The sequence below is a fragment of the Apaloderma vittatum genome, unplaced genomic scaffold (genome assembly GCF_000703405.1).
Source record: "Apaloderma vittatum isolate BGI_N311 unplaced genomic scaffold, ASM70340v1 scaffold4662, whole genome shotgun sequence".
Classification (NCBI taxonomy): Eukaryota; Metazoa; Chordata; class Aves; order Trogoniformes; family Trogonidae; genus Apaloderma; species Apaloderma vittatum.
Window position 1 is genome coordinate 13,277 of NW_009701775.1, and position 26,372 is coordinate 39,648.

At 40.4% G+C, this 26,372-nt stretch overlaps 2 protein-coding genes across 2 annotated transcripts in view; one reads left to right on the forward strand and one right to left on the reverse strand.

The window, feature by feature from the left end:
• The window catches only part of PSMD1 (proteasome (prosome, macropain) 26S subunit, non-ATPase, 1), a 72,210-nt gene that overhangs the window by 13,201 nt on the left and 32,637 nt on the right, over positions 1–26,372 (forward strand). The window contains exons 12-16 of the mRNA XM_009879268.1: positions 783–956; positions 1,340–1,451; positions 2,090–2,286; positions 2,872–2,967; positions 3,588–3,652. Coding sequence (XP_009877570.1) covers positions 783–956; positions 1,340–1,451; positions 2,090–2,286; positions 2,872–2,967; positions 3,588–3,652 — 644 coding nt within the window. The remainder of the gene's footprint in view (positions 1–782; positions 957–1,339; positions 1,452–2,089; positions 2,287–2,871; positions 2,968–3,587; positions 3,653–26,372) is intronic.
• HTR2B (5-hydroxytryptamine (serotonin) receptor 2B, G protein-coupled) lies at positions 14,248–23,749 on the reverse strand. Its single transcript, XM_009879267.1, has 3 exons — positions 23,440–23,749; positions 17,309–17,509; positions 14,248–15,380 (listed from the first exon to the last, which is right to left on the reverse strand). Exons 1-3 carry the CDS (start codon positions 23,747–23,749, stop codon positions 14,500–14,502), a joined length of 1,392 nt encoding a protein of 463 aa, XP_009877569.1. The 3' UTR covers positions 14,248–14,499.

A 26,372-nucleotide genomic window follows, 5' to 3' on the forward strand; every position in this document is an offset into this window, starting at 1 on the left:
TGCATTTCTTTCCCTCTGTTTGATATAAACACTTGACTTGTGAACACTGAAAACATTGAAATGGGCTTTCTGAGTGATGCCTGCACTCCAGTTTATCTGGTTTTATTGCAAGGCATAGCTGTAATATAGTTTGTATCTTTACACTAAAGGAAATCTGTGCTTTATCAAGTCTGTCTTGTCTGATATCCAGTGTAGTTTATGGCATTTTTTGCTGAGCGTCAAGAAGGTGGTAGGGTCACATGGCTCAAGGAGAGAGTTTTCTTCCTAGCTCCTCCTCTGTGAGTTGAACAGAGTCAGTAGTTTCTAAGCTATTAAAATTGCAGCTGTATATTTCTGAAGTGATTTTGGGATAGTACCAAAGACCTTACTGTACTAAGTTTCAGTAAGTTTGAAAGGGGAATGTAATTAGTAGTAATTTTTTTCAAATTTGTTCACAGGGAGAGTATATTTAAAAATAGCAGAAAGTCTCTGTAATAGTTGTGTGCCTCAACCCTCAATAAAGTGGTCTAGTGAAAGAATCAGTAGGGCTCCAGGCCAGATTTGTCCTGGTTTAGATCAGTGACCAAAGACTGATGAATACTTGTGTATTTTGCTTAATAAAACTGCAATATAGAAGGATTCTTCCCTGATTGTACAGCACTGAAAGGCTGGTTTTTTGTGGAGAAAGTAATGGCTGCAACATGGTTTCTCCTGATTAGTTTGATTATTATTGTGCAGTGCTTGCATCCACTGGCTTTTTACATTTCACATCCCACTCTCTTCCCTTCCTACTGGACATACAGGGTCATGAGAAAGAAGCGTTACAGCTCATGGCAACGTACCTGCCCAAGGACACCTCTCCAGGGTCAGCCTACCAGGAAGGCGGCGGGCTCTATGCCTTGGGTCTCATTCATGCTAACCATGGTGGGGACATCATTGACTATTTGCTGAACCAGCTGAAGAATGCCAGTAATGATGTACGTACCGGGTTCAGTAATGAACTTTTGTTTTGTTGGCAATGTCCAGAAGGGTGCTGCTTGGTTTAAAAGACGGGGTTACAAGTAACAAAGACGGTGGCAGTAGTGTGATACTTGCATTTCCTGTGGGCCTTGAATGTATTTGGTTTTAACAACCTATTGCTCAAGGTTTAGGTAAGATTTTTAGTAAGAGTTCTATTTTCTGCCTCTTTCATCAGAGTTACTGCCTGAGGTGGTGGAAGTGGTATTTCTAACAGGTCAGGAGATCACTTTTGGTGGTTTGGGCTAAAAGTTTGCAGCTTTATGTTGATGGAAAGTTATCTACTTTGACAGAAGCTGTATTGTTGACTCTTTTGTGACTGAACTTGCATTCACTTCTCTAGATTGTCCGACACGGTGGCAGCCTGGGTTTGGGTCTGGCTGCCATGGGAACTGCACGTCAAGATGTGTATGATTTGCTGAAAACAAATCTGTACCAGGATGATGCAGTGACAGGTAAATGTTCTGCTTTTAAAGCAAATAACCATCTGAGGCCTTGCCAGGCACGTGGGTTGTTTTGGTGGGGTTTTTTTTTCAGGTTTTCTGTTAGCAGCATAGATCACTTTTAGGTTGCCTTAGCAGCATTTTATTTACTGACCTTTTCCTGATCAGCATGGTTCTTTAGTTATGTGGCAGTAATGTTCATAGGTCCTGTCAGGACTGGTCTGTGGCACTATGGCAAATATTGAAAACACATGCTAAGTCTTTAAAGGGTGCATTTGTTTGTTCTTCCCTTTGTCATGCAATTTTTATTTAGTGTGGTTAATCTCTAAGAGCCATGTGCCCTTTTTGACTGAGAGATTGACCTGGAGAAGCTTGTGAGGGCTCCTGCTGCATTGGCAGGGGTTCAGAGGAAAGTTGTCTCAGCAGCTCTTGGCCTGAGGAAGAGAAAATTGGACTTGGTAGGGAAGAGCACCAAGTCGTAGCTGGTAGATTATCATTAGAAGCACATTGGGCCATGAATAATGGGGTCGCTGAGCATGGTGGTGTCCAGAAGCGGTCTGTTGGCCTATGTCGTGTGATTCTCTAGATAGAATATTTACTACTTTTGGAAACAGAGTTTGCATGATTTTTCACTTTTCTGTGCTGGGCAGGTGAGGCAGCAGGCCTGGCGCTGGGATTGGTTATGCTGGGATCTAAAAATGCTCAGGCTATTGAGGACATGGTTGGCTACGCACAGGAAACCCAGCACGAGAAGATTCTGCGAGGCCTTGCGGTTGGAATTGCTCTGGTCATGTACGGGAGGATGGAGGAAGCGGATGCTCTCATTGAGAGTCTCTGCAGGGATAAGGTAAGTTTAGTTGTGACTTAATCACCGGCCCTTTCTTTACATGAGTGACCTTCCTGTCCATTTGTGAAATGTCCAGCTATGGTTGGTTGACTGCTTCAAACCAGGGAAGTACTTACATAGGTGTGACGTAGGAAGGTTTTGCGGGTTTCTTCACTCTGATCAAAAACAGAAGAAAAACATTGCGTAGTTTTGTATTTCTTTAGCCTCATACTCAGTCTCCAGAGTCCCATGAGCAGCAACAGTGAGCAGAATGGAATGGAATGGTTAAAAACAGATGAGGCTCACTATAGGTAGGTCATTCTCCAGGATCTTGTAGTGGCCAGTAGCAGACAGTGAGTGAGAAGCAGAGAATACATCTGCAAGATAGGCATTCTGGCAGCCTGTAGCATAACAACTTTCTGTCCCCCTAAAATTGGTGGTGACAACTCTGCTTTGGCGATTGTCATGTTGCTCATCCCTAACAAACAATTAAGCAGTGAGGGTACCTGTTTGCAGGTTCCAGGCCCAAGAGCGGAACAAATTTAAAGTCAGAATTACTCAGTTGCTGTTTGGAGGCATTTTAAATGTTGATGCTTTCTTTTCCAGGATCCAATTCTCCGTCGTTCTGGCATGTACACGGTTGCTATGGCGTACTGTGGCTCAGGGAACAACAAGGCTATCAGACGCTTACTGCACGTGGCTGTAAGTACCGTGGGCTTAGCAGAGCTTAGCGAGAAATTTGTGTTGAGGGGGTGGGCACGTCGCTTTGACCTCCTTCAGCACCGTGTCTGTGGTGTTACTGCTCTGGGCCAAGTTTAGAAATTGTGGAGTGCTGGAAGCTTTCCTTAGTACTGTGAGTTGAAATAACAGGGTCTTCTGCCATCAAGGTAAGTAGGCCTTCAGCAAGAGAATATTCGAACTGATCACAGAAAAGGAACCGCTTAAAAGATAAAGTCTGATCCTAAAGTAGTTGGTAATGGGTTTGTAGTGAATAGTCTGTGTAATGATTAGCTGGGGCAAAACCAACTTGAGCTGTAATAGATGAAGACTGCCTGCTCTTTGACAGTGTGTGAGCAAGGGTGAGGCTGGTTCAGCTAAGGCTTGGATGTGATTGTTAACTCTCCTTCTCTAGAATCCTGTCTCCTCAATTAACTTGACACCTGGCCTGGAACTTTGCAGGGTTCTCAAGTGTTTTAACTACATTCTGAATGTCCTGTTTGTCTTTTTTTTTTTTTTTTTTTTTTTTTGGGGGGGTGTTGTGAATTTTGTTGAAGGGGGGGAGCGGTTTTTTTTTTTTTTTTTTTTTTTTTTTTTTTTTTTAGGTGAGTGATGTGAATGATGATGTAAGGCGGGCAGCTGTTGAGTCACTTGGTTTCATTCTGTTCAGGTACAAAATCTTCCTTAGTCACTTGTACACCCTTCCATTTGATGCCTGTTACATTTTCAAGAAATGTGTATGCTGTTGCTTTCACAAAACGACTTAATTGCGAACTTAATGGAGGTTGGAAAGTAAAAAAATTGAGAGAGTGAAACTCAGTTCAAAATTAGAAGCATTCCTTAATGTTCAGCAGATGCTTAATGAGCCTCTCTGTAGGTTTCTGGACTTAAAGCTTAATTGTCTAAATGGAGTTAGATGAAGTTGACAAATAGAATGAAAAATTAATATCTGCAGTATTGAGAGTTAATTGAAAATTAAATACACAGTGCTTGTCCCAGGCCTCTTAAAGGCAGCAGTCCTCAGACAGATATATCTATCTAATTGCTGTCTCAAATGTTCCTGGATGTTGTGACTTTGGTAAAAATAACCTGAAGGAGGATTTTGAAATATTCTTTGTTGTCTTTTAAGTTGTCACCGTTAAACCCTGTCAGGTTACTGGTTTTAGGTTATGTTAGTGTAAGCCCATCACAAAACAGTTACGATGTTTGCTTTGGTTTTCTATAGTGAAATCTGTTGCTGCTGAATGGGTATTTTGTAGTGCTCTGTAGTTCCCTAGATAAGAGGTGTTTCATTTTTTTTTTTTTAATTAGATTGGGGAATTAGAAGGCTCCCCAAGGACTACACTTTCGTTTGTTAATACAGTAATCTCTGTAATCTGAGCACTGAGCCAGGCTGTGGCGTTTGAGCAGGTCTGAGAGGAGGTAGTGCATACTTCACTCCATGACTGATTTTTTTTAAAGATCTTTGTTCACATCTGTTTTTTTTGGTTAATGGCAGTCTGCAAATTCATCCTAAAAAGATATGCTTAAAGTTAGTATTAAAAAACCGAGGGTACTGATATGACCAGTTAGTTTGTCATTAACCAAGTTGTTCCTCATGTAGAAGTTACTCGCTCTATTTCATTTTATCTGAAGCATATGCTGGCAGTACTTAAATGTAGTTTACAGACGGAAGGAATTCTCTCTGTGGGCAGCAGGCGTCTCCCAAGAGCTTCTGCTTTATTGCTTTCAGTGAGTGCAGATCCTTGCTGCCTGGCCACCTGCGTCTCTCCTGAAGCCCAGGGGTCCATTTAACTGACTTCTGCATCTGTGTGCAGAAGGAAAATTCCATGCAGGCCTCTCATAGTTTCAGGCATCCTTTTTCCAAACAGGGTGTGACAAAGCACTTTTGATTTCTGTTTTCAGTGTAATTTTTCTTTTCAATAAATGCAAAACATAATTGGACACTGATAGGTCCTCCCCAAATGAGAAACTTTCAAGGCTCTGAGCTAAACCATTTGCCATACACTGGCATCTTGTTGGAGCAAGACAGTACTGGGCTTGTGCTGTCCATATCCAGCAATAAGGAAACGAGTGACATCATCTGTGACCCTTTCACCTGCTCTGCAGTGGTTCAGATTTTATCCTGGCTCTTCCCACTGCTTTCTGGAGGGGTACAGCCCAAAAACCTGCTTGCAAAATAGAGAGGAATATTTCCTTGGAAGTTCTGGTGTCCACCTTACTTGGTGGCAAAGGACGAAAACTGTTTAGCTGATTATTGCTGGCTTCTGGAGGCAGAAGGCTTTTGTTAGGTAGGCTGTTGTAGTTGCTAATAGTTTGCACTTTAACTTGGACAAAATACAGGATCGGTTGTTTTGCTTTAAGACGCAGTTCTGGAGGGAGCCTTTGGTTTGTGTAGCTCAGACCTCTGCCTTTGCAAGCAGAATGGGAAGAGATTTTCTGCTTAGAGGGCCCTGCAGATTGCGCCCTGCATTACTCTCTCTAGCTATAAACCAAAAGCCATGTTTCAATTCCTGGAAAGAAATATTATCCATTGGTGTAGGGATCTAGAATCTATTTTTACATTTACTTTTTCTGTTCACTGAAACTGTTAGTCAGGACAATTTGTGTGCTCTGGCCCATCTCAGCAGGCAGAGACATACAAAGCAAGTCAGCAGTGAGTTGGTCAGATTTCATGGCTACAATGACATCTCTTTGTTAGGACTGCTGTTTGTTGAAGTCTAAGTGGATTTATGTGTCTTAAAGGCCACTAATACAGCATTGAATATTGGCAAGAGTCAGTCGTCTCTCAGCTGCTGGGTGTACAGAGCTTTTGAATGAAGTGTTTTGTGAGAGAAAGGGAGCAGGTCTGTAACACAGAGTGCTAATCTTGTTTTAGGTGAATTCATGCCATAAGTTCATCTCCTGGGTTGTAACAGCAGCAGGAGTATGCACAGATTTGTGCTTCTCTCTTTCTCCTGTAAGAATAATAAAATCCCTATAAGGGTAGGGTTTTCACAGTCAGAGGGCATTAATTTCCTTAAAAGCACCATTGGTGAACATGACAGAGCTCCAGCCCCCTGATTTACTTCATGTTGTAAATACCTCGATTGTTTTCTTCTTTTGTTACCGCTATCTGTGAATAAATGTTCTTCTGCTTGGATTTGAACTAAAACTGTCATAAACATCACAAAGCCAGCTATTTTTAGGTAATGCATTTGCGTAGCAGAACATTCTGTAAGGCTTTTCTGGCCTTGTTTACCTCTGTGAGTTTTGCTTGCTAGCACATACGTGCAACCCTGTGTGCATTCAAGAGCGCAGCGTGGCTTTTAAGACTAGAGTTAAGGAAAGCAGCACAGTAATGGAGTGATAGAACATATTGTAATAAAACATAGTATTTAAGTTTTAAAGCAACAATTTCTAATGTAATAAAATATTTCATTTAATTTTTAAAGCAACAAGTTTTTTGCTTTAGCTTGAAGATTAACTTTTTAATATTTTTGCACTTTTTAATTAGTGAAAAAATCTACAAAAGAATGTGTGTCGCTACTTCATTGCTCAAAATCCATGAGTCAGGGTTTAGATAGGCTGTTCTAGGCTAGTTTATTAAGTTTTGCCTGAGATATACAAGAGTAATTTTTGAAGTGTGTTAAGAAAGATATCAAATTACCCAGTTACATCATTCAGTACTTTCCTTAGCATATAATTACTTAAAAGAATTTCTACATTCCATAACACACCAAGTGAAAACAGTCTGTAGTTATGGCTCTCTTTAAATAAGTATCGATTGGGGATTTTTTTAAACCGTAATATGTTTTATCTTCTCAGATAACTTAAAAAAAATGTTAAAATGCACTTTCGGGAGTTTACTTCCTACATTCTTTTCCAAAGTCATCTCTGTTGCCTGGAGTGAAAGTGAGAAGTTGGTGACGTTCTTGTTTCTGCAATGGGATCGCTGGATTTGCTCAGGTGTCCTGTGGCACTTGGAGGATGAGCCACCTAAGGAGCGGTTGATGGACTCTGTGCATTGCTTGGAACATGCGCTGTGGTGCAAGAGGTTAGAAGGGATTAGGGGAACAGGACTTAGCTGTTGCACCCTTGGGTGCTGGATGGATGCTTACCTGGCAGCGGCAGTGTCTGCAGGCAAGTCGCTCCAGGGAACAAGGCAGTAGCAGTTGTACTGCTTGAGGTGCGGAGTACATTGTAGGGTTCTCTTCATGTAGCGCATAACTTTCTTGGTCTGTTTTTGGACTCCCTAAAGCTTTCCAGGGTCACGTGTACAATTGAAGCTTGTTGACCAGCAGTGTTACTGCTGTAAATTCTGTTTTTCCTGACTGTTTAGAATCAGTCCACAGGTCTGCAGTCTGGGGATCCAAAACACGGCTCGCTGGCTATAGGACTTGGTATGGCTCTTTTCCCCTCTTTACTTAGTGGCTTATGAAAATTGGGCACTAGTTACATGTTTTGTGACTGATCATTTTCATGCCACTCTATTAAATTATAAGAAAACACTCTGGTACAAGAGAGTTGTTTCAAAATTATCTCCTCCTTTATGTCTTGTTGTAACTAGCAAAACAGTCAAAATAGTACACCATAAAAACCTGAGAGCTTTTACTTGTCTCTTTTTAAAAATTACTATCTCTCACAGGAGACACTTTTATTTAAAATGTTATTGTGAAATGGTACAGAGGCATGAATAAAACTTGAGAGATGTTTGGAGATTGCAGTGTGGACGCAGGGCTGTACAAGAACCTGAATTGTGAAATAGCAAGAAGAGATATATTGACTTAATGTCTCTCTGATCTCCAAGTCCTGATACTTTTGCCAGTGGTCATAGATGTCATTGTTGATGTTTATATATTAGTCTTGCTTTCTGCTGAAGTGGTTTATAAAATATTTATCATGGCTGTTGGAAAACAGCATCTAAGGCGCTTGTGATTTCTGGTCAGCCTTCTTCTTTGAGGTGGAAAACACGATGAATTTAAAGTGGTTTACTTTTTTAAATGGAAAGAATTATTTTTTATCTTAATTTTTACCGCTTCAGATCATGAATTGATCGTTGTTTATATTGCAGAGCGATATGTGATTTGTTTATGTAGTCAGCTTTATTTTTGTGTTGTTATGTGTTAGGGGAATGCTGCAGTGTATCTAAACACCTTAGTTTAGGTATGAAATGAGGAGGTGGATGTTTTCTGGACTTTACACATCTGGTTGGGTGGAAGACTTCAATGTGGATACAGCAGTGCCTGAAAGCATGAACTAAAAAGGTTTAATGCTTTGTAGTGGTTGTTAAGTCCAGGACAGTAAGAGCCATGAGGAAGCAGGACTGAAGCTGTGGGCTGCTGCTTCTGCTGTGATTCAGTTTGGTTGGGAAAAGGTGAAGGGCAGGAGAGGGAACAATGCGGCCCCTAGAGAGTCCCGAAAGGAAGACGTCGTCTCTGCTGCAGAGCATGGGCTGCCCAAACACGAGATCTCTGCGTGGCTTACATTCAGTTCTTCAGTTTAGGATGAAATGGTGATGTTTCCTGCTTTTGTATTCTTTGTGTTTGCATAGTCTTTGATATTTTAACACCATACATTTGTTTTAAAGCAAACACAGATCAGATACTTGGATTTTGTTCCAGGAAGACCTGGACAGTTTGTTTTCTTTAGCTCCTGCAATCTCCCTTTATCCAGTAGGCAGATGGCAGATCATCTGGGTAACTGAGTGCAAGGCTAACAGTCACTCTAACGTGATCTGTACCAGTGACTTTTTCACTGTATTAATTGTGAAGAGGAATTTAGTGAAACTTATCTGCTTGTTAATTCTTGCATAGGAGAGATTAAAAGTGTTTTGTTTACCTTCCAACCCATTTTATCTTTGTCCTGTTCAGTGTTCTTGGGGAAGGAGAAAGAGGGTCCTTTCCACTGAAAAGTTAATAGTGACAGAAATCTTAACTGTAATCAGAGGAAGCCTTAGACTTTTGCTGAAGTCTTTTTCAATTTGAAAATGCCTTTATCCGCTTTGGGAAATAGGCCTCAGAGCCTTTTATCACTGGAGGGCTTGGGAAAATCTCAGCAAGAGTTTTAACCTTCTGCTGTAAACTGGAATGTCAACACAGATAACGGAATATGTTTGGCTTAAATCTGAAAACTTGAAAGTAGTCCTTCAGGAAGTCACTTGCTCCTTAGGGCCTAAAAATGCCACTGATAGTGCCTATAATAGGCCCATAAGCCTATATATAAAGATTTTCAGATCGCTAAATCACAGAGGCCGTGAGAAGAGGGAGGAAAACCAGTCCAGTATGTTCCCCTCCACTTTAATTCCAGAAAAATACTTTCAATTTCTCAAATTACACTGCTTGTACAAATAGATTATACACTAAGGCTTTTTAACAGAGTAACTAAACATTTTAAGCAGTGTGGTGTATGACTAAATTGGTTGTCTGACCAAATACTTGAATTTGCTTTAAAACTACTGTTCAGCAACTGGAGTTTCAAATTAAGTAATCAAAAATGCTTAGATTCTTTGAGCCATTAAATGAAGTTCTTTTTTTTTTTATTGGCAAAAAACTTCCTGTTGGATTTTGTTAGGGGATGTTGATGTGCATCTTGCAGAATAAAAGGCTAATTTGTTGTGCAGGGTTTAATGAGTTTGAGTTGCTATCATCTGTGTAGAGTATTTGTAAAGAGAATCATTCAGAGAGGAAGAAGCTCCTAATTTTTAAGAACATGGTGTTGTTTTTTTAGAGATGGGAAACGACCTCACTCCCTGGATTCAAAGAATCTAGGGTGTGGCTAGACAAAGAGGGTTTGACATGAGTTGTTATTATAAGAGTAAAAACGACATTTCAGCGAGCCATCTTTTGTATTTTTGTATCAAGCTTCCCATGTAGAAATGGAAAAGCCTCCTCTCCTGTTCTGTAGGGCAAAAGCTTTTCTTTGCCACTGGAGAAAACAGTGTGTGTCATGGGAAGGGGCACTGACAGTAAACATCGTGGCGTCAAATGCTAAAGCAAAACATGGAACTCACTTCTCTGCTCACTGGTGTCCTTGCCATGTTGATGGTCACCTAGAGGTCCGAAGGGCAAATGGAACACAGGAGGGCTCCTTGGAACTTGTACGTACGCATCTTTATCGATAGATCGAGAGGAATCTCATGCTTCGTGGTAATATTAAGTCAGTCCTGAGAACTGGCCTGAACCCTAGGGCTGCTGGCTCAAGCTCGCAAGGCAGAGAGCCAGCCGAGCTCTGGGCAGCACCCTGCTTCTTTGGGCTCCCGTGTCCCAGGTTGCTCAGTGTGCCTTTGCCAGGTTTACTGTGCTCGTGTTACTTTACCTTTTAAGGCTGGTGTTGCATATGGCAGCCCAGAAAAAGATTTAGGGGGATAGTGCTTTTACTTTCTCATTCCAGCTTGCCGTGCTGTGGATTTTTCCACAATAAGAAAATGGTGTAGGAAAATGACATTTTTCTATGAGGCACCATAAAAAAATCAGCTTGCCTTTTGTATGCTATTGAACAGCTTTACAGCATCAGTCTCTCTTTGCAGTGCCTTGACTTCTGCTTAACAGTGGATTTTTTTTAAGCCATATTCTGATGCATTTGAAAATTGATGCTAGTATGGCCAGATGTGATGTGGTTAGGAAGAGTTTTACACCTGGAATTACACAAGATAAATGATAAATAAATTTTTTTTAGTTGCCTGAATTTTTTCTCATAGAATCTGAACTATAGACTTGTAGCTTACAGAACCCCAGATGCTTTGGGACTGTCGTCAGAAAATGTGAATCACTGGAGATCAGCTGAATTTCTTGCTTCTCTGATTTTTAGGGTGTCTTAAAGTTTGGAATTTTGATTTTGCTTGGTTTTGCCTAGGTTGTGTTATTTTGTTGTGGTTTTGGGGTTTGGTTTTTTTTTTTTAAGGTGTTCCCTTTATTTGCATTTCAAAGCATCATTCTGTTAGGCTTCGAACTGCATTATTCTCCTCTCTGCAAGATCACTGAGGTGGATATACTTATAAGTAGTCCTTATGTCCATGTCTGTGCTGTAATTTTTAATTAGCTAGGCAGCCAGAACATTAACCAAATATCTCCTAACATATTTCAAATAATTAAATAATAAAAACACACATTCTGGTCCATTGTTCTTATAATTTTTTTTTTTCCCCATCATGCTTGTACATTGCAGATCAGCTTTGACTTGATTCTTGATTCTCCATTAGTTTGAAAAGAAATGAAATATGCTAGATAAAATTTTCCACAATAATGAGGAAAGTTGAATTAGGTAACTGTGTAAGTTGTTACTTTATGTAGTGTATAGAGGCCACAGAGCTGGCCAGGTGGTTGAAAGAATTGAGAGCATTTCACTCCAAATACATTGTGGGGTTTTTTGTTGTTTTGTTTTGTTAAATGGGAAGTTCATGACCCCTTACTCCTGTAAAAAGGTCTTGTGTTCTGCTAGCAAGTGATTGCAAACCTTCCATCAATTATTATTTAGGCTCCTATCTTTATGAAGGAAGCTGGAAGCTATAAAAATTCTCTCACTTCACAGCCAGCACGTAAAAATACTTGTTACATACTTTTGTTACTTAAAGATGATGCTCATGGATGTAGTCCTGAGCCTCCTGTCTCGCTTGTCTCACACGTGCAGTGTTGTCCTTGGTTACCGTACAACAAACTTGTGCTTTCTTACAGCAACTTGCAGCGACTCTTTTCAGTCACGTCTTGCTAATGAAGGTCATGTCTTTGTTCAAATCTGTTCTTGTAGATACAGTTGCTAAAACAAGATTTCTGCTTTCCTTTAGGTTGTCTTTTTATTTCTAAACTCTGTCTTCTCTTCATCTTTCTTCTCCCTCTGTCCTGTTAGCTGAATCCAAGACTCTGACTTGAATCCTTAGCTTGTTTGGTCAGTGGAGAAGCAATTTCTTTTTACACTTAATGTGTTAAATGAAATGTGCTTGTTTTCTTGATGATATGTTTCTGACTGTGGAGAGATTTCCTCTCTAAGACAGGATTTTTGATTAGTCACTAGTCCTTTTGATTGAGATTTATTGTTGCTGACTAAATTCAGTAACTTCAGCATGTTGAGCTCCTGTTTATGGTTACTAAAACTGAGAAATCAATATGCTGACTTGACAAAAGACACCTTTGCTGAGTGAGACTTTTTCCAGGGTTGTTTCCTGTTTGTGAAGTCCTGCCACTGATTACGAAGAGGCTTTGGATTCATTCTCTGTGGGACAACTTAGGGCAAATTGCTCCTCGTGTCGTTGCTCACTGTGGACTGACACTTGTACGAGAACAGGGCCAGGCAGAAGAGAACTAAGTTACTTTGTGCTCTTCCCAGATGCTGTGAGCCAGCTGTGATGTTCCTACTGGAAGAGGAAAATTTAAATTGTTGCTGAAAGCAGATGATTACTGCCCACTGTACGAATGAGTTTTTGTTTGATCGGTATGGATTTAATTAAGGAGCAAGAGAGTTTTCAAAGGCGACTGCTTCTTGCTCTCTGGATGCTTGGAAATGACCCCTCAAGAACGATGGTGTGCCCCCTGTGCTTCTTGGTGTTTTTCCTCATGAAGGCTGCTTCCTGCATTGCAAATGCTACTTGTAATTTTTTTTAATTTTTTTTTTTTGCTGTGATCACTCTGTGCATAGATGGGATTGCTCTCTTGCCTGGTTCCAGATTGCCTGTTTAGGTTAAATGAGACACCAGTCTGTGACGTACCTGGAAGTTTCGGGGTTTGGGGGTTGGTTTTATTCCTACTCCATTTCCCTTAGAGCTTCAAAGTAGTCTAGGTCTTATTAAAGGCCTTTGATTATCAAATATTTTTAGGTGTAGGTATCATTCGCACATGTAACAGTGCATTGATTTTTGGCTTTTAACTACAGGATGCTCTTAAATTTTGATTAACAAAAGAGGAGTAATAGTAGGTAGAGCTTATTTTAAGTGGCTAGTGGCTGTCACCAAAAAGAGGATAAAGGAGGCAAATTACTCTAAGTACCACGGAAGTATTTTTGATACTTTCTCCTGGAACTCTCTGGCAGTTGTTATGTTAGGCTCTGTTTTGAACTTGCATATGTTTTAAATTAAATATGTATAAATAAATGTTGGAAAGACATGTTATCTTTAAGACTTTCTGCCTGCAGATGAAAAAACCTAGGCCTTTTGCTGTACATAATTTTAGTGAGTAGCTAAACAGTTCTCAAAAACATGAAAAATGAAAACAAAGTCATAGATGAAAATTTTACTGTAAATGGAAACGATCAGAAAAATGGTGAGCTGGCTGCTTACTGTAAGAATTCCAGTACTTTAGAGAAATCTGATTTCTCTTTCCAAAGAGAGATGGTCTAGAACCGTCAGAAGCCTCTGGTTTCCCAGGCAATAAATCTGGTAGCTTTTATGGATTGTGAGGAGCGATTCTTTCTCTGAATTCTCTGCTCTGGTGGAAAGCTCGAGCATGTTGAGACAGTGCAGATTGGGACCTTTAATTTTGTGCCGTTAGTCCAGTGAAATTATTTTGAGCTAAGCTAAACCGTGAATGTGTGCAGATCTAGATAGTACTGTTGTCTTGCTCATCTCTTAAACACTTGCTCTTGTTTTGACGTGAAATAGCTGTTCTATCTGTGATTTTTCTACTTTACGTGAGCTGTATTTCACTGAAGTTCCAATGGTCGTAAAAAAAGAAGTTTGTTTGTGTAAATGCCTGTCCTGTTTTATCCATGATCATTGGTGTGGTATTGTCTTATTTTGGTTAAATACTCTCATTTGCTTAGCATGGAAAGAACAAAGGGCAGTTTTCTCTGACAAACCTGACAATACCAGGCTTATGTGTACGTGAGAGTAATAGAGATGAAATTCAGGTGGGTGAGAGATTCTGCCCACCTGTGCAGTAAAACCACGAAGGCATAATTTGAGCACATGGAATTTTTTCTCACCATGCTAAGAACCACTTTTACCCCTTGTAGAATAGGCACATACACCTTTTGGTTTCTGGAGCGAGTAATTCTGCTTGTGGTATTCAGACCCTCAGAGAACAAGAAAAGCTCCTGTACATGGATACGCAGTCTCAGCAGAGGAATGTACCTGTGGGAGGCGATACAGGGAGCTTGTGTTCTCTTGTTTACACAGAGTAGAGGTGGATTTAAATTAAAACCAGAGAGCTTGTATCCCCCTGCTGATTCCATTGTAGAGCATCAGCCTACAGAGTGCTCTGTCCTCTTGCCTGAGTGAATATTAAAGTAGTGTTCTTACAGAAATGTGCTTTGAAGAGACTGAAGATAATGGGAACTGAAGTCGGACACTCAAACTGATTTAGCTTTTATTTCCCTCTTCCTGTAGGCTACAGTTCTGCATTAATCTTTTATCATGGAATGAAATTGTGGCTGCTGCCAAGGGCTTGGGGTTAAAGTAGAGGAGGCGTTGGAGGAGAGGAATTAATACAAATTTATAAGATTTTGCTTGCATAAATAACAGAACCCAACAGTATTTATACTCTCTTATAGCACAATTACCTAGAATAATACATACAGTAATCCTATGATACGGACATGGCTGCCATTCTGCTATACGTAGCTGACTTGTTCTTCTGTTTTATCAACTTCATTCTCTGTGAGCAGCAAGGTATCCAGCAGAACGGCCGATGATGCTTGGATGGGTGAGCTCCTCAGCCTCATCGGGCTCTGGTACATAATGGGGTTAATCCCGTTTCTCATCCCATGCATGACAAAGAGCTTGGAATTTTCTGCCACAGAGCTTCTGAAAGAGATCCTGCTGGAACGCTTCCGAAGGGCCTTGATAGGCTTTGTGGTCCAGTAGTTGCAAGTGATATACCTACTGAAAGCCTCCCTAAATGTTTTGTTGAAAAGCGTATAGACAAGAGGGTTCACTCCTGAGGATACATATCCTATCCAAACAAATATCTCCATCAGCTTTTGAAAAACCTCCTTATTGCAGGAGTTGCAGAGAACTGAACTTATATTTGTTACAAAGAATGGGCTCCACATCAACAAGAAAAGAAAAAATACAATCCCCAGAACTTTTGACGCCCTTTGTTCGTTGGTTATTGTTTGCATGGACTTCCTCCCAATTGTAGACGTTCTGCAGATAGACATGTCATTGGACAAAGCCTTGTCCTTTCTGAAGCCATTTAGCATGGCCACCTTTTCTGGTGAGGAGGTGGGTGTTGTGTCACGCTGAAACACCGTGGACACTGTTGACCAAGTGAAACGCTGAGGTGCCTTGTTGAGCAAGTAGGCCTTCTTGCGTAGCACTTGGATTGTCAGAAAATAAGTGACTATCATGATAGTGAGGGGAATGAAGAAGGACGCCACCGATCCGTACAGAATGAAGTCATGGAAACGATCAGGTGTCAGGACACACGTGATGTTTGTAGAGTTGCCATTTCCATCTTCAATGCCTCTGATAGGGACTGGAATGGCAATGCCTGCAGGAGAATAAATGAGTATATCAGCATGCGGTCATCACTTGCAATCTCTTTTTTGGGCCTGAAGCTTTGGGGTCTCTAAAGAAAGGTAGTTCCTAAGCTCTGGAGCAGGCAGAGGGTAATGGAGAGAATGTGGATTGTTGAGGGCATCACGTGAATATTGACCCTTGGCAAACTCTGCTTTAACAGAGTGCCCTTTCTAAGGAGATTGGGCCTAACCCTGAGTGATTGAGGAAGCAGAGTGAGGTTGCCAACTTCTCAAGTGTAAAACACATGAATTGCTTTGACTCTACTTGTTAGAATTAGTATGGCTTTTCCTCCAGTGAAATGTGTTTCCCTAATGCCATCTGCTTTTTTTATCCCCCCTGGGGTAACCTTTGGACTTTTTGAAGGGCGGTTCTGTAAATACATAAAACTTGCTTTTCTCTCTTCCCACATCAAGTGACTGGACACAGATGATTTTCTTCACTGTGCTTGACTCTTTCATATATACAAGTAGTTAAATAGATGCCAGAATTATGCAGTGTGTGTTTGAGATGGATTTGTTATTTAAAGTCTCTTGCATATTTAAGGGTGTTTGGATGAGGCTAGCTAGTTCTGTAATTCACCACTCATTTAAAAAAAAAAAACGTTAGCAGTCTTGTCTTTTAAATTAATTTTTTATAACCATTGATTTACAGTCAGCACTTTGTTTGCCAGGAGTCTGACATTACAACAAAAACAACAGGTTCCTTGCTGTCTGGCGAAGGTTATTTGTGCTGTGTTTCCTGATAGCACTTAATGAGATCTAGGGATTTGCTGTATTCTTCTGCTCTGCTTCCTGAAGTTCGTTGAAAGCAGCAAGAGCAGAAAGTTTTACCCTTCTGCCACCTGATCCCTTTCTTAGTAAGAGGCACCTTCAGATACTGCAGACATTTAAATGAGAATTGAACCCAGTTAACTTTGATTTGGAGAATGCTGTCTCAGCTGCAGACTACTTTTGTGTTAGACAGAAATGAAAAGTACAGTATTGATTAATAACGATAAATCAGACATTAGAAGGTCAACTTATAAGTGTCTTGTCATGCTAAACAGTTTCATTTGCTTGTGATAAAATAGAGATACTATCTTTTCTTCTATCATCCCAGCTCTTCCAAATTTTTTTTCACTTTGGAATTTTTGGGTTTAGGTGTGTATACCTCAGCCAGGAAGGTGGATGTACCCATTCTCCTCAATAATCCAGAATAATTTTGTTCTTTCTCTTGAACACAGAGCATACAGCCTATGGCTGCCTCCAGTGCGTATTAAATTTGAATTAAACATTTTGAATTAAACATTTTCGCCTCCTTTGCATGTTTAATGGATCTATTAATCATTGAAGAAAGGTGAGGTGCCACATGCACATCACAGGGGTGCTAGTAGCATAAAAGTTTATGTATTGTCAACCTTTATATAAACTGTTCAGGATTTGTTAGATTATCTTTGCTTAAAAGTTGACCTTCCTATAAGCTATATGGCCAGTGCATCTCAGTCTTCAGGGTGGATGTTACCAACCACTCAGTTACGTTTCAGTCTTTAATGTAAATAATTAACCTTTTTTATTTGCTTTACGGGACACCTGTAAAGCATGGATTTTAGCAGCATCTACTGAAGGCTTAAAATTGTATTTGGGACAGAATATATCACTACAGGAACACGAAATTTTGCTTTCCCAGGACTTGGGACATGACAAAGAGAGATGATTATCCCTACTCAGTCCTTGCCCTTTCTGCCGTGGTTCAGGCAAATTTTTATGATGTAGCTGTGTATGGTCCAGGAGGTGGACTTAGGCCAGCCCAATATTAGGCTCTGCTAATCAGTAGTACTTGAGCAAATGCCCAGCTTTTCCCTTATTGTTTTGGACATGAAAAGCTTCTGCATTCCTTTCTTAGTTTCCAGGTCCCACATACCTATTGAAATGAGCCAAACAACGGTGATTTTGATGATTGTTGTAGCCCATGAATTGTACTGACTCGCCTGGATTGGCTTTTTAATCGCAATATAGCGGTCTAGTGAGATGGCACAGAGGTGCATGATGGAAGCTGTGGAGAAGAGGACATCGAGGAACAGCCAGATAGGACACAAGGCAGTTGGAAGAGGCCAGGCATTGTCTGAAAGAGAACGGAAAGCGCGTTAGAATCTAGGCTTTTTGAGACTTTTCAAAGGGTGGCTTTCCTGCGGTATCAGTACCTTATTCATAAGATACTGACAGCACTATGAGAATTCATAGTGCTGTAGGAACTGAGCTTTGCCACTGCCTCAGCTGGATTCTGTCTTACATTTTAGTCAGCTCCTGGCTGGCATGGGTAGTGCTATCGCATTGGATCAGGCTGTTTGTGTATTACAAGCTTTTCCCCATCTTTTTGTCCTGTTTATATTGTAAGCTCTTTGTGGCAAGGACTCTGGATAAAAAAAAGGTTTTTTTAAAAATGGACCATGACTGTGCTTGGCCCTTGTGCCCTGCTGTTAAAAGATTATTTTTGGCTATGTCTCTGTGATTGTCCTATGATTCAAGGTTGTATTAAATAAAGGAGGCAATGGGTCATAACCGGTATATTAGTCAATCATTGCAGAACCCTGATCTTAGTGGTGATCTTGAAGAATCTAGTTCACACAGTTTGAAAATGAGTTTATAGTGTCACTTGACCAGATACAGTTGAGCATTAATGTGGCAAAGCAGGGTTCTTCTGCCTCAGTATTGATTTTATAGAAATGGAAGGGCTTTCATGCACATCTTTCCTTATTCATTTCCAAGAGTGATGGCTTGGATTTTAAATCTGGCTTCTTGTTTCTTACAGTGGTTACCTGTCTTTAATGTTAAATAGTGAACATAGATCTGTCACCTGTGTTGTGTCCAAGATGAAGCTTTTGTAGCGTCGGCTTTCCCGAAAACTCCTGTTTTTGAGAGCTGGGTCTCCCCGTCAGTGTTCACAGTATCGAACCAAAGGAACTTTAATGAAACTGTTTGGTTTTTTTTTCCCCCCTCACTCACAAGTAGTTTGTATTGCAATCTGGTGCTAGTGGTATTTGGTTTGAGGTGCATGTTAGTGTTCCGTGCCTGCAAGACTGTTCTGTGGTCATAGGGAAGAATGTGTGAACACAGGGTTTTTTTCTGTTTCTAATGGTAGAAGCTGATCTACTAGATATATTCTCCTTCCTTATAAAATTCAGCTGTACTTGGTCAGTAGGCACATTAATAGTACTGCCAGAGAAATCAGTTCTTTGTTGAATGATAATTAAAGATTAAAAAAAGTAATTTCTAATGTTGTTTTTAATCTCCTTGCTCTGAATAAATAAACATGTGCTGAGAATGTTAAGTAAGCTGGACTATTGTAATGCCCAGACTTATCGATGTGGTAGCGTTGCAGTAGTTAGTTCATGACTAAAATATTTTTTCATAATGCGACTGATAGACGGAAGTGATAAAGGTGCTGCCTTGACTTGAATTAGAAACTCTAGAAGATGGAAAGTTTTATAAAGTCAGACATAGCACATACTTGGCTGCACTCTTACCTGTGTTGGGAAACCTCATCCGTTAAACCAAGACAATGAGTGGATGGAGCCCTGAGCCTCACCTCACCCATCCCCAAAGGAGGGCGCTCCAGGTGAGGATGGTGCAGGCAGTGAGGCAGAAGGAAAGGAGGAGGTCTGTTTTCAAACCACTGACCGGTAAATGCTGGTATCTAGCTGCATATTTTCTAAAGTAGATATCATGGTTGAAATTATGCATGAAAAAATAATTCTTTGGGTATGAGAAAATTGTAGTTGGGGTGTTTTGAAATGCTTACTCATATTTAACTTTTCTCTCTACACTCCAGCTGGCAGTAATGTACGGTGTCTTTCTAAAAGAAAAAAAAAAAGAAAACCAAAACATCTTGTGGCTCTTGTAAGCAGCTGTTAAAAAAAAAGTTAAAATAAAAAATTGATTTGATGGACTTTAAATGTTTTTGCTCACTCCAGAACAATATGAGTACTTCTTTTGACTCTATGATGAAGGATTAGTTCAGATAAAATATGAACAATGGAAAGTGTATTCGGTTTCTTGAAGGATGGCAGTTAACACAGCTGGATTTCAAGCGAGCAGCCAATACTTCTGTTGCAGGGTGCTTACACGCCGCTCTCTGGATTATAATTGCTTTGCTTGCTGAAGAATTGCAGTGTGATAAACTCTTTTGTAGTTAACTTACTCTTTGCAGAAGAAAATGCTCAAAGATTTTTGCAACTAAAAGGTCTTCTCCTTCTTTTAAATATAGATGCCTTTAAACAACCATCTGATACAAAGCAACCTTGTATGTTTTTGAGTTGTGAGAGCTTTTGTTAGTGGCTACGTTCCACTAGACAGAGAAAGATTTGTCTTTATTTTTGTCTTATCTTGAACTGTGTGCTGAAGGCTGTATACGTTATCACATCCATGATTATAGCATTATGTACTATTACATTTTTGTCTGTGAGATGATGTTTTTAATAAAAAAATCAGAGTAGACTTTAGATGCAGTAGCTGATAAGAATTGAAGAATGTGATTATTTAAACAAAATAGATGTTGTGAAACTGGTACCTTAAAGTCTGGAAGAGTCACGTAGCTGTCTAGGATTCACACTGTGGTGTATTTTGCTTTTAGTTGTTTTGATTTATTGGTTACACCTGTGTTAGAAACTCTGTGCCTAGTGTTTGAGGGACTGCTCTTAAGAGAAATAAGATGAGCTTTTACCACAAGTGTCTACCTTTGATTTATCTGTATTTAAGAAAAGCTTTATTTATAGGAAATACCTTGGAAATGTGTAATCCTTAAAACAGAGTACAGTATAGAAGAGCTGCTCTTGCTATAAGCCAAAAGCTTTTTTGGAAGCTTGGGGAAAGCACCGCTTGTGTGCGTGTATAAACATGATTAAGAGTTATCTTTAAATAGCCTTGGAAACTTGTTCTTCTGCTGTAGGGGCTGCTGAAGCATGTTGCCTGTAAAGGAGTTTTTGCTGTTAAGTAACGATGCTTTTGCTGAGGTGGAAATCGGATGGTTTTAACCGCTAGCAGACTTAAGCCATGGCGTCGATCTTCAAACTGGTGTGCGCGTGTCCGTAGCCTGCGGGTGCGGTGTTTTGAGGAAGTTGCCCTCAGTCTAAAGCAGTTTTCTTTGGTAGTTTGCAGAAGCAGGAAGGGAAGATTCACTGTGGTTCATCAGCAGTAATGGGGGAAGATTAAGATGGCGATTGCTTATGAGAGATTTTAAAACTAATGCTTTGCAGCATTTGCATCAGGAATAGAGAATGTGTTTTAAAAGATCGTACGCGCACCGTCTCCGTGTAACTCACTGCCCACCAAGCGGTGGACAGCAGACTTCTTCCTGCTGCAGCCTTTGCACATGAGAGGGTCTCTGAAGTTTATTTGCTAATTTCACAACCCAATGAATAGCAACATTTTTGCTTTCCTTCAGTAGTTCTTAGTATTAGAAACTTAGACAATTCTTTTGAAAGCTAGACTTCGGAGAATGCAATTATTTCCTAACATACCTTCCTTTTTTTTGGAAGAAATGAGAAGAATTTAGCACGCGATAAAAGCAACGAACTGTTTGTGCATTCTGACACTCGCACTCCTAAATTAAAATTGCAGTGCATTGTTTGCACCAGGCTACATCTTGATTGCACCGCTGGGAATAAGTAATCTGCTGCTCACCTGCAGGTGAGTTGCCAGTTTATTTGTTTATTTTCAAAAGGGGCAGCTCTCTTTGTTACAGAGTTTTTTCTGCAAGCCATCAGGGCACGGGGCCAACATCTGCAGTAGGTTTTGAATTTGAGTGCTCTGTAACACGTTTGTTTTTTACAGTCAGGATCATTTAATGTGTCCGCACTTGAGTTCACACCTTTTCCCTCCCGTATTCTCCACATAATTAGATATCAGTCCCAAATCGGAAGCATAATATTTGTATTCTGTATCTAGAAGCTGCACTCAGCTCTTTCATTATGATGGAAACGTTCCTGTGTGAGGTGCCAGGAGGTTGGATTTCATTTGCTCTCTGGCTATCAGTGATTGTTCGGTGCTCAAGCAGATATTTGGCTAATGTAGCTTCAAGATTTAGACTTCTTATGTGTTTAAATGTGTATTCTAGCTTCATTCCAGTAACTCCTTATGTTTTGCTCATACTTTAACTTCCATAAACACCTCAGCATCTTCTCCCGGTCAGTGAAGAGGCAAAGCAGTTTTTTTGAGTGGCTGCCGAGGAGAGACTTGTACGCAAGACTTTTTGATTTTAACCATGGCTGTGTGAAGGCTGGTCCCAGTCTTGCTTTGTCAATTATAACTAATTTTGCTACTTTCTCATAAATTTCCTGCAACACTGAAGGATGCTTTTGTTTGACTTTTAAATTCAGATTCCTAGCATGCTTTGAACTGTTGGAACCAGGGTTTAGCCCGACATTAATTGAGAGATTAAGGAGCAATAGTCTCTTTATAAAGTTAAAACGAAAAGATTTCTTAGTTTAGCAAAATGAAAATAATAAAAATTCAAACAAAAAACCTCCGCCACCACCAGAAAACAACTCCACAAAATCCAGAACTTTCCTTCTCTTTCTATAGACCGCTAGTCCAATCCCAGTACTTTCTACGGTTAATAGTTTTATTTTTATTATTAATGAAGCCTTTGTCGGGAACTAAGCAGTTACAGTGCCTGTGTGTGTCTACACACATCTTTGTTGCCTCTACACACATACATGTGCTTATACGACATACCAAACTTTTTTATAAGTGGCTGTGGGTTTTTTCAAGTTAGAAATCACCGTCCTGGTCATGTACATTCATTTATCTTTGTAGAAACTCTCGCTTGAAAAAAGACTATTTTATGATCTCAGCACTGAATTCTGAGCTCTAGTTCCTACTTCTGTCATAGGGGGAAGCAGGCTGTGATATACAGGAATTCATTCTCAAGGCATTTAGTGAATAAGCACGTTTGTTAACAAAGTGACACCGCTACAAACAAAAGCCACTGATGGCCTTTCTGAAATAAAAGTTTGTGGTTGTGTTTGCGTGTTGCTCAGGCAACTCTTGGAGATCTAGTGTAGGAAAAATGATTTCCTGCAGCCTTTCATTATCTGGGGCCTAGTGATATTTACATCTCAAAAGATAATTGTGGAAATCTGTAAGCTTACTGAAAAACCTATCTCATTGATTATTTTTTTCCATTTTTATGATATGGAAGTATGGCATTTAAAATGTATTCTTAAAGAAACTTAAGGAGTAAAAGAGAGAGACTTTCCCCATGGAACTCCCTCTGCCAAAAGCAGTATCTGAAATGAAGCCGGGCATAAGAGAATATGAAAAAGTCATATTCTGTTGTGACTAACCAGAAAGAAAATGTCACACCTACTTTATGTTCATGTAAAAAATACCTATTCTATTCCATGTGGACCAGACTAAATGATAAATCTGAGTCTCAAACACAAGGTTCACAGATTCTTGGGACACTTTATGAACCTGCAGCCTTTCCCCACGGTGGGAAAAAATCGGTTTCTCTGAAACTGGTGCTGGTGAAGTTTGTTGTGATTGATAGTGCTAGAGACCATCTCTGACTGACTGCTTGTGGAACGAGGAGTCACTACTAATGTAAAATCAGGTGCCTGACTCCTGGAAAGTCCAAAACCTGTTGAGTACACTGAACAGGCACCTAGTCTTCATTTCATGTCTTTTAAGAGAAGACTGCCTGCAATTAGTATAATATTGAATAGAACAGGTACCAACATTGTTCTGATGTTATTAAAAAAAATATTATGCTGTACAAAATATAATTTCCCATGTCCAGCTCCAATTTAGTATCAGTTCTAATTCTCAGGTTTTTTATTGTTGTTTCAAAGGAAAGAATACCCACAGTGAGTATACTCGTATCTGTAGACATTAAGCTGTTTTGTGGTGTGAGAGAGAGAAGATTTAGCAGCCTTCATCCAAGTGATTTTTCAAATTGCGATGGTGGAAAGCAGACAATTTTTCTGGTTAAATTAGACTTTCCCAAAGTGTACCCCATGCGCTAACCCGAAGAAGCAAGCACGCTGCACTTACCGAATAATATTATGAGAAGGGCAATCGGCATCACAAACAGACCAACGAGCAAATCTGCCACCGCCAAGGACGTCAAAAAGTAGTTGGTAGCATATTGCAACTTTTTCTCCAGTGACACGGCCAGTATGACCAGTATGTTCCCCCCAATGGTGGGGATTATCACCAGGAGTATCAGTAATGCTGCCCAACGCACTTTGTTGCCCTGTTCGTCGCTTGAGTAGTCCTGCTTGGGTTCTCCTGTTACTGAGAGAGATGACAAAGATCCATTGCCAACTCCAGACCCAATCAAGAAATGTAAAGGATGGGACATTTTTGTGTCCAGCAGGAGGTATTCAGGAGCTGTATTTTGCGTGGGAATTGTGTGTGGTGTCGGAGTTCACCGTTCCTCTCTGGTCCAGGATGGTCCTGAAGAAAGGCCAGCATGGTCAGTGTGGTAAACTGGTCATCTGCTATTTTGAGGTACTGTAACCATGTCCGAGCTGCTATCCAGTTATTTTATCCTGTGCCTTGCTGGGTGCAATTAGGTCTTAAAACTGAAAGTCTTGTCTTGTGTCCATCTCTGGTTGGTAGAGTTCAGTGGTCTGATCTCCCCTTTATAGCGAGTTGTAGGTTTTGGAAGATAATAGGGGACAATCCAGTAGCTGTGAAAAGCGAGCAGTGCCTTAGCTTCCTTTTTAAATTTTTTTTTTCCCTTCTACAGCAGTAAAAGGTGGTAGATTAATTTGGATGCTGAATAATTCCCTTCAGATGCAGCGTACGTAGGTTTGCTCTTTGTAAGTAGAAACTGATGCAAAGGCAGATGTTCGCGTGGTGCGTGTGCGACTCCTCCTCTCCCAAGCGTCTCGTCTCCGGCAGCGTGTGCGTAGGCAGACGGCAATTCCCATATTTCCCCTTGTTAAGAATCCTATTTCTACACAGAGGGTCACCCCAAAAATATCTTCAGAAATGATGTGTGAGGTTTCCGTTTTAATGTCTACAGTTCCTAATTTATCAGGTGAGGCTCAGGAAGCTGCAGACAATAAAACACTGATGACAGTCTCAAGGGGACTGTAAAGATTTATCGAACAGAGACATCTAAATTTACCCATTACTTGGAGGGGGGGCGTGAGTAAACTGCTTCTTTTTGTAATCTGAGCAGGGCTTTTATTAAGCACAACCTTTTTCTCTCCCTCTCTCTGTGTCTCTCAACTCTGCTAAAGACTTAACGCTTATGTTTCCCCTTTCAAGCAGAGGCTAAAACAGCTGTCACAATGCTCAATTACTGAGAAGATTTCACGTGTCGCAATTTTCAGGTGAAGGAAGCCTTACCTCTTTCTCTTGAAGTTTAGTGAACTTTGCACCCAGGAAGTTCCTTTGTAATTTTCTTTTTCATCACATGGTGGATTTGCAGATAAGATTTTTCACCACTTTCTGGAAAACAAGTTGTTCATTTGTTGGGTTTTTAAAATAATTTTTTTAAAGCTTGTCTGTGCTTTCATTTCGCACGTATGTTTCTTCTAACACCAAGATTAAGAATGTCTGTTTTGGGAAAACTGTGTTTCTTGCCCAGTTATTTTCTCCAACTCTTGAAAGGAAGAGAAGAATCACACTTGCATCATTTAAAAATGACAGAAGTAAGGATTCGTTCTTTTTTTGCTGTCCTTTCTCTTGCATTCTTTTGCTGATTTTACTGAAGTGAGTAGCAGAGCCTGTGCGCAGTTTTCTCTTTGTTTGTTGGCCGTCTGCTGCTGCTGCCCGTGGATCCACTCATTCCAGCGTGTCCAGCTCCGGTGCTTGGAAAGCAGGGAAGTAAATGAGTGACTGGAAGCGAGCCAGAGCGGGTTAATTAATGCAGTGCTCTGGTACTGTGATGGGTGCTCCTCGTAGCGGTATCAGGATGTGCGGGTCCTGTAAATGACCCTTGGCGCTGTGGTATTGGAGCTCCACGCACCATCGCGTGTGTGCAGGAGCGTGCCTGCGCCTGTAGCTCTCTGAACGGAAGCGCAGTTAACCCTACAAAGTTCTGCTGCCCTGTAAACACTCCGATTTCTTTCTTGACTAATTCTCTGCAGGTGTTGGGTAGCATGCTATTGGAACTGTGTGCGCTGTTACTTTAATTCTTTCTTCACGCGGCTGCTTTTTATTATAATGACTGTTGTCTTTTGTTACCTTCCAACTTTCAGTCAGATGTGTGTATGGTCTCTAACATCGTCTTACAGTTCTGCATTAAAATGGAAATAGAATTCACTTCCAAGGACATTGGCTGGAGGAATGTGAAAGAGCCTCCTCAAGGTTAAGGCTAGAAAAGACCGTGAGATCGTGCTGTGACCCCTGTACGTCATCAGTTATTGCAGTCTGTGAGTTGCTGGTGCTCATCAGGCTTGAGCTGGGAATCAATGAATCAATTTATATGTGTTTAAAAAAAAAACTTAAAAAGCATTGATATCTTTAGGATACAGCTACTTTGGGGGAAAGAGAGAAAGCTTCTGTGAGAAATTAACAGAAATATTTGACTGTGTTCAGATTGTTACAATAGTATTTCCATCAAAGTAGTTTTCAGTTGTTCCTCGTTTTTTCTGTTTAAAGGGTTTCCTTTGGTAATATTCCATGCTGTATTCATTTGCAATTGGCTTCTGTTATTTTAATTCTTCAGCAAAGCGTGTATTAGGAAATAAAGATTAACCCAGCTATAGTAATTCTGTTTCCTTATCTGATCACCTCCCCTGAGAGTACTGAGAGAGCACGTGAAAACATACAAAAAGCAGAGATTGAGAGAGGACAATACCACATTGGGCTACTGAGCACTTGGATTCAGTTTTGCCTAAGCTCAGCTATGGCCAATCAACTTCTGGTTTATTTTACAAATCTTAAAGGCCCTATTGGCTTTAATCTAACTGTACTTGAAGTCTTTACCAAAATTTCCACTGGGTTAAATGCAGCCAGCGTTCACTCTT